The sequence below is a fragment of the Sinocyclocheilus grahami genome, unplaced genomic scaffold (assembly GCF_001515645.1).
Source record: "Sinocyclocheilus grahami isolate Dianchi unplaced genomic scaffold, SAMN03320097.WGS_v1.1 scaffold112.1, whole genome shotgun sequence".
NCBI lineage: Eukaryota > Metazoa > Chordata > Actinopteri > Cypriniformes > Cyprinidae > Sinocyclocheilus > Sinocyclocheilus grahami.
The window spans coordinates 265,368-282,006 of NW_015505291.1; the positions used below are offsets into that span (position 1 = coordinate 265,368).

At 36.3% G+C, this 16,639-nt stretch overlaps 1 protein-coding gene across 1 annotated transcript in view; it reads left to right on the forward strand.

Annotated features, from left to right (window-relative positions):
• Window positions 1–16,639, forward strand: part of nrg2b (neuregulin 2b) — a 70,800-nt gene that overhangs the window by 26,387 nt on the left and 27,774 nt on the right. Inside the window, exons 2-3 of the mRNA XM_016277443.1 lie at window positions 5,730–5,892; window positions 8,710–8,828. Of these exons, the coding sequence (XP_016132929.1) occupies window positions 5,730–5,892; window positions 8,710–8,828 (282 nt within the window). The remainder of the gene's footprint in view (window positions 1–5,729; window positions 5,893–8,709; window positions 8,829–16,639) is intronic.

The following is a 16,639-nucleotide window of genomic DNA, read 5'->3' on the forward strand; positions in this document are numbered from 1 at the left end:
TCTTTATAATGTGTGTGCGTGATGGGGTGTGTGTATGTGCTCCACTGGACAAATGTATGTTTGAACCTTGAAGGAGAAAGAGAGAGGGGTGGTCGGTGATAAAACTCCATCAGAAAATGCTGATTTGAGCAAAAGCATTCATGCACAACTGCAACCTTGTGCAGCTTTAAACACACACACACACACACACACACACTTCTGTCTTGGGTGATGTCAGAGACTCTTATATTAACCTTGTACCAGCCATTTTTCTACCACCACTACCAATGTTTGATTTTCAACTAAAGTAAAAGTTGAGATGTATGACAACAAGGATGTTAAATATTCCATACTGGTCATTGAAAATATTGATTGATTGATTTGATTGATTGATTAATAACAATATTTTCTTTATTGGAATCTCTCATTCACTGAAACTTGATAGATATCAAATATACTACTGTTCAAAAGTTTTAGTTCAATATTTTTTCGAAGACATTAATACTTTTATTCAGCAAGGTTTCATTAAATTGATCAAAAGTGGCAGTAAAATCTTTTATATTGTTATACAATCTATTTGAAATAAATGTTCTTTTTAGCTTTATATTACTGTAATAAAATAATAATAATATATATATATATATATATATATATATATATATATATTAACATTGATGATAATCAGAAATGTTTCTTGAGCAGTAAATCAGCATATTAGAATGATTTCTGAAGGATCATGTGACACTGAAGACTGGAGTAATGATGCTGAAAATTCAGCTTTGATCACAGAAATAAATTACAGTTTAAAATATATTAACATAGAAAACTGTTCTTCTAAATTGTTATATTATTTCAGAATATTACTGTTTTTACTGTATTTTTGATCAACTAAATGCAGCCTTGGTGAGCATAAGAGACATCTTTCATTACAAAAACTTACCAACCTTATAATTTCCAACAGTATGTTGCAGTTTTATAAATGTTAACTGTGCTTGATATGTGTTTTTAGATCTTGATTATTTGTTCACATGCTTGATAAGAACTTAAACTAGTTTTAAAAGGGACAGACAGCTCTTTTCCCTTAATAGTTGCAGAAACCGGTCTGTGACAGTCAGTTTCATCTCATAGGCCTTGTTTCTGTGGAAGAAGGAAGAGAGAGAGGAAACAGGGACGGAAATACTATTTCTAATAAAAGACTTCCAGGACTATCAAAGCGAGGGGAAGGAGCGTTGGGCAGAGAAAAGAAAATACATCTTTCATTTGCGCTGTCAATATTATCAGTGTGTGCGTTTGTGCCTGTGTGTTTATACTTGGATTTACTGATCAAGATGAAATCAACTCGATGATGAACATGAAACGCCTGCTATTCTTTCGTCCTCTGGACTCCTGTCCCCAATTCTTCCAGTTTTTGTGTTGCTGATAGTTTAGGGATTTATACAAAAAAAAAATCCTGATATACAATGTAACTGTAGTAGATGGGGTTTAAAGGGTAGTGCACATGCTCTGACAAGTTTGAGTCTGGTTGGTCCTTTCAATAAAAAGTGGCAAATGCGCAAATAAAAATGAGAGAATAACCAGATCTTTTCTGCAGATTTTCGTCAAAAATCAAGCATTTTTTGTCTACGTAATGTGATAGAAACAGGGTATTCAGTGAGAAAAAATGTTGGGACATGATTTTTTTTCCATCTGGAATTGATCGTGAAAAGTGTCCTTGTAGGAAGTTGAAAAATAAGTGGACATGATGATGTCATCCAAAAACAAACATCGAGGCAGAGCAAGTTTTAATTTTGATGAAGGTTTACAAGTACATCATTTATTTAAAATAATGTGCATCTATTAGATATTATTTCAATTTAAAGCATTTCATGCAATGTAAAGTACTTATTGTGACATATTGGGATACTCATACAAAATGTTTCGGTATCACCTCAGTGTTATTTTAGTATTTTTTATATACTGTTGTATTTATTATTCGTTTGAATTGAAAGCTTGAAAAGCTCAAATTTCAGTGTGGCCTTAATTTATTATATTTTTAGTAATTTTAGTACTTCAACAAACATTTATTTCAGTTAGTTGGCAAGGCACCAGTTCTAGTTAAGTTTGCATCTAATATTTATATTTTATTTTTAAACTTTTCTTCAATTACATAAAATAATTTTAATAGTTTTCGTTAATGTAAAAACACTGTAACAGAGTCCCAGTGTTTCAGTTGTTTTTTTTCTTCTTCTGGAAAATCAGTCTTTTTAAGTTGTCCCTCTATGTTAAGGTGTTTTAATATTAAAAAAATGACCCACATTCTTTAGAATGTGTGTATGTCTTTATCTGTTTTCAAATTTCCGACAGTGGTTTCACTCTCTGGTCAAATGAAGTTATCTGAAGTGGTGGTAGATTCATGGTAAAGTTGCAGAGGCAGCAGATTGGCTGTTATTGATGAGTGAAGCTGATTGGATGGACTCCGAATGAGGTTTTTCACTGTGCTGTTTGTGAGCGGGGAGTTCTGCATTCCACAGTTCCATGTGAGCAGAATTACAATGTGCAAGCATGTGATAAGAAGTGAAATGTGTGTATGAGTGCTTCTGTACATGTGCATTAATTGTATGAGGACTGTGTGTGTGTTTTAGTCAATAGGTGTAAGTGTGTATTAAACATTTGGAGTGTATGTGTCTATGAAAGTGAGTGGGTGTGAGGGAGAGAGAGAGAGAGAGAGAGTGTGTGTGTGTGTCAGAAGCATCTGGAGACGAGAAGGTGTGATTTCACTGGATGTGACAGAATGAAGTATTGCAATGAAAAGAGAGAGAGAGAGAGAAAGAGAAGGAGAAAACCACAGATGGAGCCACTCTCAGTTAAACAGTGAACAATCGGCTGTAACATGTTGTGTTCAGTCCAAATCTGTACCTGAAGTCCTTTGTTTCATGAGGATTCCACTTACTTTTAAATTATATAACTTTAAATAATATATAAGGTATTTATTGTATATTATAATGTACAGTCATGTGAAAAAGTTAGGACACCCTATTGAATTTCATGGTTTTCTGTATCAGAAGATAATAAAAAATTATCTGGTCCTTGGAAAGTCTTAAAATTTGGAAATAAAGCCTCAGATGAACAATATCTCATGACATATCACACTGTGTCATTATTTGATTAACAAAAACAAAGCCAAGATGGAAAAGCCATGTGTGACAAACTTAGGACACCGTGTGATTCAGTTGCCTGTAGATCCACTTTTAGCAGCAATAACTTGAAGTAATAATTTTCTGTGTGACTTTATCAGTCTCTCACATCGTTCTGGAGGAATTTTGGCCCACTGTTCTTTACAACGTTGCTCCAGTTTATTGAGGTTTGTGGGTATTTGTTTATACACAGCTCTCACCGCATGATTTCAGTCGGGATGAGGTCTGGACTATGACTGGGCTTTTGCAGAACCTTGATTCTTTTCTTTTTCAGCTGCTGTTGTGGATTTTCTGGTGTGTCATTGTCCTGTTGCATCACCCAATCTTGGCCATGCTTTAGCTGTCGGACGGATGGCGTCACATTTGACTCTAGAATACTTTGCTATACAGAAGAGTTCACGGTCGACTCAATGGCTGTGAGGTGCCCAGGTCCTTTGGCTACAAAACAAGCCCAAAATCATCAGCCCTTCACCAGCATGTGTGACTTCTGGTATGAGGTGTTTGTGCTGATATGCGTGTTAGGTTTTCACCAAACGTGCTGCTGTGCATTATGGCCAAACATCTCCACTTTGGTCTCATCTGTTCAAAGGACATTGTTCTAGAAATATTATTGCTTGTTCAGATGAAACTTTGCAAAACTAAACCATGCTGCCATGCTTTTTTTAGATAGAAGAGACTTTCTTCTGGCAAGCCTTCCAAACTTGTCCCATATTTTTCTAACTGTACTGTCATGAATTTTATCATTTAACATGTTAACTGAGGCCTGTGGAGCCTGCGGTGAAGTTCTTGGGTTGTCTGCCATTTCTCTGAGCGTTACATGGTCTGATCTTGGGGTGAATTTGCTGATGCGTCCACTCCTGGGAGGATTGGTGTCTGTCTTGAATGTCTTCCACTTGTGAATAATCTGCCTCACTGTAGAATGATGGACTTTTAAATTATTTGGAAAAGGCCATATTATATTTTTCCCAGACTGATGGCAGCAACAATTGCTTCTCTAAGATCATTGCTGATGTCTTACCTCCTTGGCATTGTGTTAACACACACCTGAAGGCTCCAGTCCAGCAAACTGTCAAAACATCTGCTTTTATAGAGGTGCTCACACTGGCTGATGATCAGTTAATCAAAGGCATTCAATTAGCAGTGTCTGACTGCTACTTAACCTCTTAATTCTTATGTTAACAGTAAGGGTGTCCTAATTTTGTCACCCATGGCTTTTCCATTTTGGCTTTATTTTTGTTAAATAAACAATGACACTGTACAATATGTCATGTGTTGTTGTTCATCTGAGGTTTTATTTTAAGACCTGGAAAGAACCAATAATTTTTTTTATTATGTCCTGATAAGGAAAACCATGGAATTTAATTAACTATTCACATGAGTGTATATAATATATATCCTTGAATTATAAATAATAATATTGTAATAATTTCAATATTATAATAATATTTTACTAGTACTGTATATATATTTGAACTGTCTTTAATTTAAGCTAGTTTAATTAAAAAGTATTAAAACTGGTTTAAATAAAAAGCATTAAAAAAGTTCTGTTTTAATGAGTGTTATGAGAATTACTTTTGAGAAAAATAAGAATTTCAAAAAAGTAAACCATTCAAATGCATTACAGTCATGGAAACTTGACAGGAAATTGTAAAAAAAAAAATCTTAAAGGTAAAAAATAGGCTTTATGTTTGCTATTTCAAATATAATTTTCATAAGTTTCCTTTTGAATTTGATGTCCTTTTTGTTTGTCAGGGTTTTCACATGAGCCTTGAGGTATAAAATAAAACAAACTCTCTGTTGTAGCAGCATTATTATTGTGTGTGTGTGTGTGTGTGATCATTATTTGCTGCACTAAATGTACTCTATTTTTATTACTGCTCATAGTTCACAATATTGGGCTTGTTTCTCATTGCTAGATGGATTACTTTAGCGAGGTAAACTGCTAAAAAAGATGAGCCCCATTAATCTCTCACACGCTCTTTCGTTTCTCACTTCTTTCTGCTTTCCCACTCTTCTATTTGCTTCTATTTGCTTCATCCTCCCGTCTGCGTCTGTCTCTCAACATGCTTCCTTGCATTTTCAGCCGTCATGCCTTCTTCTTTCTCTCCTTTCCTCCTTTGACAAAATCCATCCCTCCCTCCATCTGTCCCTTTTCTTTTTTTCTCCAGTAACCTCTCTTTCTTCTCCACTTGTCACCTCAGTCAATCTCACCTCCACCCCAAGGAATCCGTATTGTTCATAGTTTGCTCCAGTTATGTTTCATTTTTTTGTCTCAAATGTTTCTCCTAAAATTCCTTAGGATAAATAAAAAGAGCAGCAAATAGGACAAGTGTGCAAAATGTAAAATGAACGTGGAAGGAATAAACACCCCAAAAAAACAAGCTAATATGTTTTGCAACATTATGTGTTCTGTTGTTTTTATTTAAATCAGTCCAAATCAAAGCGAAAGCATTGCTCATTGCTGTCTACAAGAAACAACTGAGGTATTAAAGAGAAACAAATGTGTGCTTTCTCTGTCCTTTGGGCAAACCTGCATTTCTTTTCTGCTCACTCTCTGTCTGTTTTCTCCGTCTGTAGCATCAGCTCCGAAGGTGAAGCCCATGGATTCTCAGTGGCTCCTGGAAGGTAAAAAGCTGACACTCAAGTGTGAAGCTGTGGGCAACCCGAGCCCCTCCTTCAACTGGTACAAAGATGGCAGCCAGCTCCGCAAGAGGAAAGACGTCAAAATCAAATCCAACAAGTAAGACTCATCAAACACACATACAGATGCACAAGCAAACACACTACTCATACGCTGGCAGAACTATTCTTGGCATCAGAGGTATTAAAAATACATCTCCCATCAACTCAAGCAAAAGATTGTCCCAGTTTGTAAATAGACTCAGAGATTTTCAGAGAGGAGAGAGATGCAGACGTCTTGTTAAAGGAGTAGTTCACACAAAATGAAAACTCTTTCATCATTTACTCGCTCTCATGTTGTTCCAAACCTGTATGATTTTTTTTCTTTATGAAATTATGAAGAAAGTTCACGCTGCTCTTTCTCATATAATGAAAGCAGTACCAAAAACATCTTAATCCTGCCAAAAAATGGTCCAAATGTCTTGTGAGCTAAATTCTAAATCTTCAGAAGCCATTTGATAGACTTGTATGAGAAACAGACAGAAATTAAAGATATATTTTGACCCTTCTGTTACAGTGCTCAAATCTCATTTGCAGTTTCTTATATTGTAATATACAAATATTCTTTAATTCAGTCAATATTTCATCATGTCATATTCATTAATATTCATGTGAAAGTACAAAATTATTGAATACATCAATTCACATAAATTCGAAAAGTATTTACAAGTTTGTTTGTGATTAAGATTTTCTTATGTTTTTGAAAGAAATCTCCCCAAAGCTATATTTATTTGAAATATAAAATATATATTACAATCAAAAAGAAGTGTTTTCTATTTGAATATATTTTAAAATTTAATTTATTCCTGTGATGCAAAGCTGAATTTTCAGCATCATTACTCCAGTCTTCAGTGTCACATGATCCTTCAGAAATCATTCTTATATGCTGATTTGGTGCTTAAGAAATATTTCTTATTGTTATCAATGTTGAAAACAGTTGTGTTGCTTAACATTTTATTAGGATTCTTTGATAAATAAAAAGTTCAAAAGAACAGACTTTATTGAAAGCTGTAACATAATGAGTAACATAATAAATGTCTTTACTATCATTTTTCATCAGCGTAACATGTCCTTGCTGAATATATACATTTTATTAATTCAATAATTAATATAGATTTTTTTTTTAATCCAAACTTTTGAACAGTAGTGTAACTTACTGTACATTCAAGTTTACTTGCGTCATTTTGTGCAAGTGGAGGCTGTAATTTTATGTCTATGTCGAAAAAATTAAAGTCAAACAGGTTTGAAAGATATTGAGTAAATTATATTAAAATTTACATTTTTGGCTGAACTATTCCTCTTTATAAGTGAATAAGTGATGTTGAATCTCTAAGATCTGGTCAACTATCTTAAGAAAGCTCCATCAGTGAATTGTGGGTTACTTCCCCTTCATTGATTTTCTCTGGCAGTGGGACTGTGGGTTGCCGGCGCATCTGAGGGGAGAGTGTGTGGGCCCAAACACACAATACTTTGTCCCTCAGTGGCGTCTGTAGGTGGAGAATGGAATAATAATAATAAAAAACATATGACTAAGTTTATATACGCTTATAAACTAGTCTTCAGTGAGAATTGCATAATCATGCAAATGTCTTAATATATGGGAAAGCTGCGTTTCGTAAAACAGGATAAAGGATCTAATAAAAAGCTGCTGAGCTGTACATGTTGCAGTAACATTGCATCAATGTCATTTAGCCATTTGTAACACAAATCAATAGTGCACATGGAGCTGTATATTCAGTCCGTATGTCACCGTCAGTCCGTATGTAGCTGCTCAATATGCCGGGACCGCAGGGAAAGAAACATACGGGAGAATTCAGGGCATTCCGTAACGTGACGGTCCTCTTCTGTTCTCCGAGAAAAAGTGCTGAGGTGCACGTTTCCACAGAAAGCAGATCACTCTAACAGGATTGCCTGTTCACTGGCCCCTTGTGTAATTTTGCAAATGTGTGTGTGCTGAAACTGCAGATCCACAGTCACGGAGACATGCGCTCACATCCGTGCGCACACTTACGCCGATGAACTGTGAGTGAAAGAGCTGACAACACGGACAGGGATGGTTTAATAATGATGGAGGTAAAGTAAGGACAGAGGATGATACGCGCAGCTGCCATTTGCTCTGCGTTCGGCTCCAGAGCAAGATCCTTCAAGAGCTTTGCTCCTCTAATGAGCTGTCCACATGCTGACCTGAGGAGAAGGCCAGAGAGACAATGCTAGTATCACATTGACACCACTAGAGACCCCACGCATGATGTGATGAAGCCAAGTTGGACATATTCCTGGACCAACATCCTTTGTTGGGCCTGGAACAACATTCCTATTAAAAATCAGGTCTAACCCTAATCCTAGTCCGAAGTCAGATGTGGGATATTCCTGATCTGTATCTCTGATTCCAGCCATACAGACTTGGTTGCTTGTGATGTTCCTTATTTGTTAGTCGATTTGGATAAAACATTTGCTAAATTACTAAATACAAATAATAAATACACTACTGTTCAGAAGTTTGAGGTTTGTAAGATTTTTTAATGTTTTGAAAAAAGCATCTTATGCTCACCAAGGCTGCATTTATTTAAGTAAAAAAAACAGTACTATTACAATTTAAAAGAATTGTTGTCTATTTGAATATATTTTAAAATGTAATTTATTCCGGTGATGCCAAAGCTGAATTTTCAGCATCATTACTCCAGTCTTCAGTGTCACATGATCCTTCAGAAATCATTCTTATATGCTGAAAAAACATTTCTTAGTATTATTAATGTTGAAAATAGTTGTGCTGCTTAATTTTTTTTAGTTTTTTGTTTCTCTTTAAATGTCTGCCCTCATATACCCTGATGTTTTTCTCAATTTCTCGCTTTCTTTGTGTCTTGGTTGCTTTGCGAAGGAAAAACTCAAAGCTTCACATCAGCAGAGTGAGACTGGAGGATTCTGGGAACTACACCTGTGTGGCGGAGAACTCGCTGGGCAGAGAAAACGCCACCAGCTACGTCAGCGTCCAAAGCAGTAAGAACTCCCTTATTTCCCTCTTTGCAAATGGCTGAGAGCCACAGGAGACCAGCACACCTGCTCATCATGGGGCAGATTTTTCTGTGTGTACTTTATATTTACAGCAGATGTGCTTTGTAAGATGTCTGTACTTTGAAAGCACACGTCTTTATAAACTAGACTGTTGCAGTTTCTGAAGAAATATGTGAGTGTAAGGAATTTTAACTCAGTTGTAAGGGAATTAATTATTATTATTGATTCAGGTTTTGATAGGACTCGGATTTGAAGAGCCTAATTCAACCTGATTCGAATTGCTTCTAAATTTGATAGTTTACACTTTATCAGCTACTCGGCCAGCGAGAAGTTGATGTCAGTGTATATTACCAATTGAATATGTAATTTTTGTATTCTCCCTGGCCACGGGTGAAATACAATTATGATAATTGGTCAGCTCTTAAGAGAGGTAATTATTATGAGTAAGCTACGAGCTAGGCAGCAAGCAAGGATCTTTTGGCAATAGATTTGACCTTGAAATTATATGACACCAGACAATCGATTATTTATAAATGAAACATGAAATTTATTGGCTATTCTAGATTACATAACTTAAGCTAAAACACACAAACATACAGTTTCAGAGGAAGGAAATTCTGTTAACGGAGTTCTGAGTTTCATAGTTCTACCTCGAGTGATGTAAGTTCCCCTTAAGAATTCCCAGAGCAGAGAATCTAAATTCACCAGTTCAACAGATCGAAGATCTTGTGTGTACTTGCGTTTTGCTGGTTAACAGCTGGAAAGCTGAGGTGATTCCTTCGCTGATGCGGGCTTCCTGGATGTTTTGAGGGAACCCCGTTACTGATTGGTCGGTGACGTCTGAATGACGTCCTTTGGGAAACCCCTCGTTGGTCTGTGATGAAGCAGAGGCGTGAGCAAATCGACTTCTTGCTAGGCGGAGCGTGCATACATTAACCAGAGGCTCTGATTTATATGAGGACACCTACAGTGGGGCAAAAAAGTATTTAGTCAGCCACCAATTGTGCAAGTTCTCCCACTTAAAAAGATGAGAGAGGCCTGCATTCTCAGGTCAGATCTGAGAGTCTGCTGGAGAATCTCCTGCTGGACAGGGAGCTATAAAATTGTCTCTTTTGTTGATCGGATTTTAGCAATTTATGCGTCAAATGGTCAGGGGTATCCCTATCTGGTCCTTGAAAGCCTGTAAAACGCTTTTAAGCACTGTGAGAGTACTGTCTTTTTTAGTGTATCTTGAGAGATAGCCAAACAGTCCAGGAAATGCTTCACCTTCACTGTCCCTGCATGAGTTTTACGACTGCATCTGTTGGATAGGAGTTCTTCGATTTGTCTCAATGGAATGTGAGGGTTTGATGTGTGTCTCCATCATGTAGGTGGGTCCGTTGTGAGACATAGATCCTACATGAGTGTTGTTCTATTCAGAACTTTTTCCTTTAAAAAATGGAACCTAATGATTATTATTTAATTGATCATTTGGTCTAAGTATTGGATTGCATTTATGACTCTTCTAAAAAATCAGTGAAAAGTTTGTCTGTGCAAACACACTTTTTACAAGCATTATGTTACACAACTATTTCAGATTTTTTTTTATCTACTCTGATAAAATCTGATACCTTTATTTAAAAGCACACTGCTGAGGGCAGTAAATGCAATAAGAACGGCATTTCTTTTTGGGTAACTGCAAGTTGGTTTCAAGCTTAGTTGCCCAAGTCAAAAGAGTCCATCCCGCTATAATATGGCTTGGATCCATCCTTCAGTGGACAGTAAGTCTATAGGATTGTTTTGCCTGTTTTATTGGCCATTAGGCTGTAGATATGTAACAGCACACTGCTATTTGGATGTGAGGATTTGAGGCAGCATTCATGTCTGTTTTGTGAGTTTGGGTGTTATTGTGGAGAACCCACCTCTCTCATCTGCTGTATTACTCACCGATCTCCCCACATGCTTCAGTCTCTGGAGTATATCACATCAGCCGGAGGCGTTTGATGTGCCGTTAGTGTGTGTGTGTGTGTGTGTGTGTGTTTAACTAATGTGCGCTCTATCCAGCCCATCTTAAGGGCAGTAATGGTTGAGTGGTTTGAGATTTGAGAGAATGAATTTGAGAAGAAACATTTGAGAGAATGAATATGATAAAATAATAAATTAATGAAAGAATGAGTAAAGGAATAGATAGAATAAATTAGGGATTGTATGTGTGTGTGTTTGTGTATACACACATATATAAAATTCTAATACATTTTTGGCCAAATTGTGCAGCCCTACAAACAAGCACAGCTTATAAAATCTAAGTTTTTAAACCTTATTTAAATCTTAATTTTTTTTGAGCAATTAGATTTTTCCCCCCAAAATGTGCAGCCAATGAATTCTAAATGAATGTAAATTAAGATTTAGTGGACAGGATAATGAATTAATAAATCAATGAAATATTTAAGTTCTTTATTGTGATTGTACAACAAGGTAAAACAGCAATATTTGAATGAATGAATGTATAAATTAATTAAATGAGTGATCAAAGTGCAGGCTCTTTATTGTTACAGTGAGGCGAATAGTTGAATAAATGAATGAAACAAACCAATGAATAAGTGAGTGAACAGGCAAGTGGATGAATTGATTAATTCAGGGTTTTCCAAACTATGGTTTGTGAGTTGATGAAAAGCTAAAAATAAATAAACCATAAAAAATATTAAATGAAAATAAATATTTTTTAAATAAAAAAACAACCAATAGAAAACACTTGCTAAAACAAGATGAAACATTTTATTAATGTACCTTCATGTCATGAAAAAAAATTTGTTCAAAGGGGTTCAGCTAACAAAAAAGTGTGGGAATCCATAGATTGATTTGAATAAGTGCAAACTTTTAAATGTATTTTTTTTTATTATTATTTATCAAGGTGAATTAATAAATTATGGAAGCCAATTTCTGCAAAAAAAATAAATCAGAATTGCAAGGTATAAACTCAGAATTAAAAGAAAAAGTCAGAATTCTCACAATTCTGTTTTTCTTGAATTCTGAGTTTACATCTCACAAAGTTTACAAAGTTTAAATTTGGCCTGTTTGTGCTCTGAGGGACCCTTCACATGGAGTTTGACTGACAGGCGATCTGACCAATCATAATGCCATTTTTGTCCAACAGACAATTCAGACAGGAAAGTAGATTAACATCGGTGGACTTGAACCTGAAAAATTATGTATTGACATCTTTCTGTGGCTGAAAAAAAATGCCTTCTGATGTTCATTCATGTTTATTTCATCATGCTATAACTAGTAAAGAGGAAGAGATGATCGGTTAATGTGCCGCTTGAACTGAGGCACTGCAGTGATCCATCAGGGGACATTGAAGCGCCACAAAACAGTTTATTGTTTGAAGTTCTTACATTTTTTTTACCGAATTTAAAAACTGATTCCTACCTAAAGCTACACTGTCAGTTTCCGCTTTGCTGCGCGATGTATTTTTCACTGCGTGAGAACATGATGTGTAGTGTGAGAGCGGCATGGCTTGTCAGACATAGCAACAATAATGAAGGGGGGCAGGTCTTTGCGAAGGGTCAAGTCACTGTGAAAGGTAAAAAGGTCCTTTCAGGATGTATGTGTGAGAGATAAAGACCAAAGGGTGTGTTTACATGTGCTGTAGGCAAGTCTAGAGAGTTTGTGAGTCAATGAGGAAATGTTTTGTGTCTGTGAGTGTGTGTTCGGTTGAAATCTGCAGATAACTCTCTGTGCTTAATGAAGATAAACTGTGTCATTTTGGCAGATTCTGCACTCCAGGAACAGCAAGCATTTCAGTCCATAAGTGCACAGATATCAGCTATATATAACAGCACAGACAACCGAGAGACAAAGATAAAGAGAGAGAGAGAGAGAGAGAGAGAGAGATATGCTCTAGTCGCCATATGGGGGGTCACCAGGGTAAAGCTCTGCAGTATTTGAGAGCATAGAGTAAAGGTATGTGCCTGTGTGAGTCTTAAAACAGGACAACAACTGCGCTGGCTAAAGCAGAACGTCCTTGATGATGGGTCATTTAGGAGGAGTGTGTTTCCATCTTTGTGTATATGTTTGTGTGTGACGTGAGACCCAGCTGAACTCTGGCCGCTGAATTCTTCAGCTGCAATGCCAAGAGTCTGTCAGATACAAGATCCAAGTATACTTAACGCAAAATGCACACACAGCCGCAACCACAGTTGACCCTGTTTGTGCTCTTAAAAGAACAGTGCACCCAAAAATTAAAAGTTATGTCATTATTTAATCACCCTCATGTTGTTTCAAAGCCTTTCATTCTTCTGAGGAACACATTTGGAGATGTGAGGCAGAATGTGCTATAAATGGTCCATATGGGTCATATGCTGTATTCCAAGTCTTAAATAATTTTATGCACAAATTTAAGTTGTTGTTCACTGATAATTCTGTCCTCTCCATAGCTCTCTCTCTCTCTCTCTCTCTCTCTCTCTCTCTCTCTCTCCAAAAAAAAACCCACTACACTACAGTCCAAAAGTTTGGGGTCAGTAAGATTTTTTAGATACTTTATTTGTAAGGGAAAAACAAAAACATTCACATTTTTTCTTCCACAAAAATCATACAGGTTTGGAGTGACATTAGGGCAAGTAAATGACATTTAATTTTAGGGTGAACTATTCTTTTAACAAATGGCCTTATTTTGCATGATTCATCAGTGCACATTATTTTAAAGAGAAGAAAATGCGTGTTTTCATAATCTTAATCATAATCTTATCACAATACAATAACTTTTTTTCCATCTCTGAAATAATAGACAGTCAGAGAGTTATGTAAACTAACAATATGACAGACTATCAGTCACTATCCAATCAAATCTCAGTCTCTGTTATTCTGCAAAAATTATTTTAACTCAGAAAAACATATAAAGGAAATAAAAATGCATTGCAGATTTTGTATCGTCCTGCTACACATTTGTATGAATGAGCGCATCTCACAAAGGCACATAGACACAGGTCATGTTAAATTGATGATTCTGGATCCAGTGTTACTGTTGAGATAAATGAGCAATGTGTCCTCCGTCCAGAGCTCAGCACTGCTGCCTTCAGCTTAATGAGTCTGACGCAAACGCAGACATAAAACACACTCCTGTGCATGCTGCTCTGCCTCCACCCCTGCCCGCCGTCTGTCAACTTCTGCCTATGTTCACAGTGGATTACTAGTGTCCTGCTTACTCCAACTGCACAGTATGTACTGTTAACTGTGTGCTGCTCACAAATAGTTGTGAAATAGCATGCTATACACAATGTATGTTAAATGGTGCAAGCTGTATGCTACATTGTCACATGACCCCAGTGCACATGTTTAAAGGGGTAATTCACCGCTTGTAATAAATGTTGGCTGTCTGTGCGGTATAAACAAGTAGAGTGGAAATACAGAAATGCAGAAGTATGATCTATAGTTTTCACAAAAGCCCTTGAGTTTTCCGTTTAGTAAGTATAGGTTTGCTATGTTTTTTTGTTTTTTTTACTATTTTGTTAAAAATATCTCTGTCATTTTATGTATATATGAATATGCTGATTGAATATATATATTTTTTAAGTATTTAGTTGAATTAGTCTTTTTTTTTGGCCGTATTTCTGACAGCGTCATGGCCACCCTAATCCACTATAATTTAAGAATAATACTGTTTTTGTGTCACGGAATGTCGTTTTAAGAGATTTTTAGGCTATAATGTACTTGTTTGGACTTCAAATATGCAGTTTGTTAATAAATCTAACATGTATTTGAAAATTTGCTTCAACGTTTTCAGAGACTTGAGCTCCAGAGCATCAGTGGCCTTCTGCGCTCATAAACCCGCGGAGAGAGCACCTCTGATGTCTCTAAAATGGTTAAACAATAGATATTTAGTATTGGGTAAATCTAACGGGCAGTCTTTGGTCTCATTAATCTATTTTTTGTTCCTGAGCAAATAGTTTTGGCAAAATCTCATCATGTTTACGTAACTTCAATGTTCAGAGCACCGCCTTTGTACTTTTGATTGAATTGCCTAGCAACTTTTATGATGGCTGTTGTTGTTTATTAAATATTATTATTCAATAAATAATATTTTATATAAATAATAGTAGTATTTAGTATTGGTAAACGGTGTGTGTGTTTCTGTGTGTGCGTGTTCATGATGGTGATTTGTTACATTGTTCCGCCATTAGAGACAAGAGAATATTTTTACGAGTCAGCAGTAAAGACTTTTAAATTGAAAATACTAAAGTGCGGTTTTGAACAAGGAAGTTATTTTTACTTTCAAAGCCAGCTTGTAGGCAGCCAACAAACGCACTGAGCAGTGCTGTCATCATGAATCACCTTTAACAGATGAAAGGATAGTACGAGCCTATCGGACATTCAAACTAATGTTTTATTGTGATTATGAGATTGATCTGAAGAATGAATGCTGGATCAGATGCAGGTAATCACGATCACTGAGTCAATCTCTCTCTCATAATACTCTACACCGCTTTTAATACAGTAATACAATAAGCTTTTCATGAAGCAACTAAACATTCCTTCATTACTAGTTCTAAAGTAACAATTAGTAACAGAGGCTTGGGCTCAGCTGTTAAATGTCAACTTTAGATTTGAATACGTGGGTGAAGACACTCCATTGTTTTTTTACGTATTTACACACTCGTGCCATCAAACTGTTGTATAAAAGAAATATCACACTCGTAGACGTGAGATAAGGCTGTATATTCGCCACGCTAGGTGTGTCACTGTCAAAGTCTACAATCAAGAGGAGATTCACGAGAGCAAATACAGAGGTTTCACCACAAGGTACAAACAAGGCCAGATTAAATATGCCAAAAACATTTTAAAAAGCCAGACCACTTCTGGAAAAGCATTCTTTGGACGGCTGAAATTAAGATCTACTTGTACCAGAATGACAGGAAGAAAAAGTATGGAGAAGGCTTGGAACAGCTCATGATCCAAAGCATACAACATCATCTGTGAAACATGGTGGATCAGTGTGATGGCATGAGCATGCAAGGCTTCCAGTGGCACTGGGTTACTGGTGTTTAGCGATGACGTGACAGAAGCAGCCGGATGAATTCTGAAGTGTACAGGGATATACTGTCTGCCCAGATTCAGTCGAATGCAGCTAAATTGATTGGAAGGCGCTTCATAGTACAAATGAACGATGACCCAAAACATACAGCAAAAGCAACCCAGGATTTTCTGAAGGTAAAAAAAGTGGAATATTCTGCAATTGCCAAGTCAATCTCCTGATCTCAACCAGATTGAGCATGCATTTCACTTGCTGAAGACAAAACTAAAGACAGAAAGACCCACAAACAAACAACAACTGAAGTCAGCTGCAATAAAGGCCTGGCAAAGCATCACAAAGGAGGAAACCCTGTCTCTGGTGATGTCCATGAGTTCCAGACTCAAGGGGGGGTAGCTGTGTATAAAAATGGTTGTGATTCCTAAGCATTTTATGTTATATTTTTAATATTTTTAATTCTATTCTGGTGGAATACAGAGCCAAAATTATGAAAATTGTGTCAGTGTCCAAATATATACGGACCTAACTGTATATATGTACATAAACACACATTTATATACAGTATATTCTAATATTTGTTGTCCCCTTTATGATAATTTCCTCATTTTGGACATTACATTGTATTAAAAAAAACAGCTAAATTAATGTAAATGCAAATGTGTCATTTATGCATATGCAAATGTACAGTATACAGTACACACTGCACTTTCTTTCAGAAAGACTGTAGTATGAACATACCATCTTTTTGGTGGTATGTAGTACGAACATACCCCCCCCCCCCCCCCCCGCC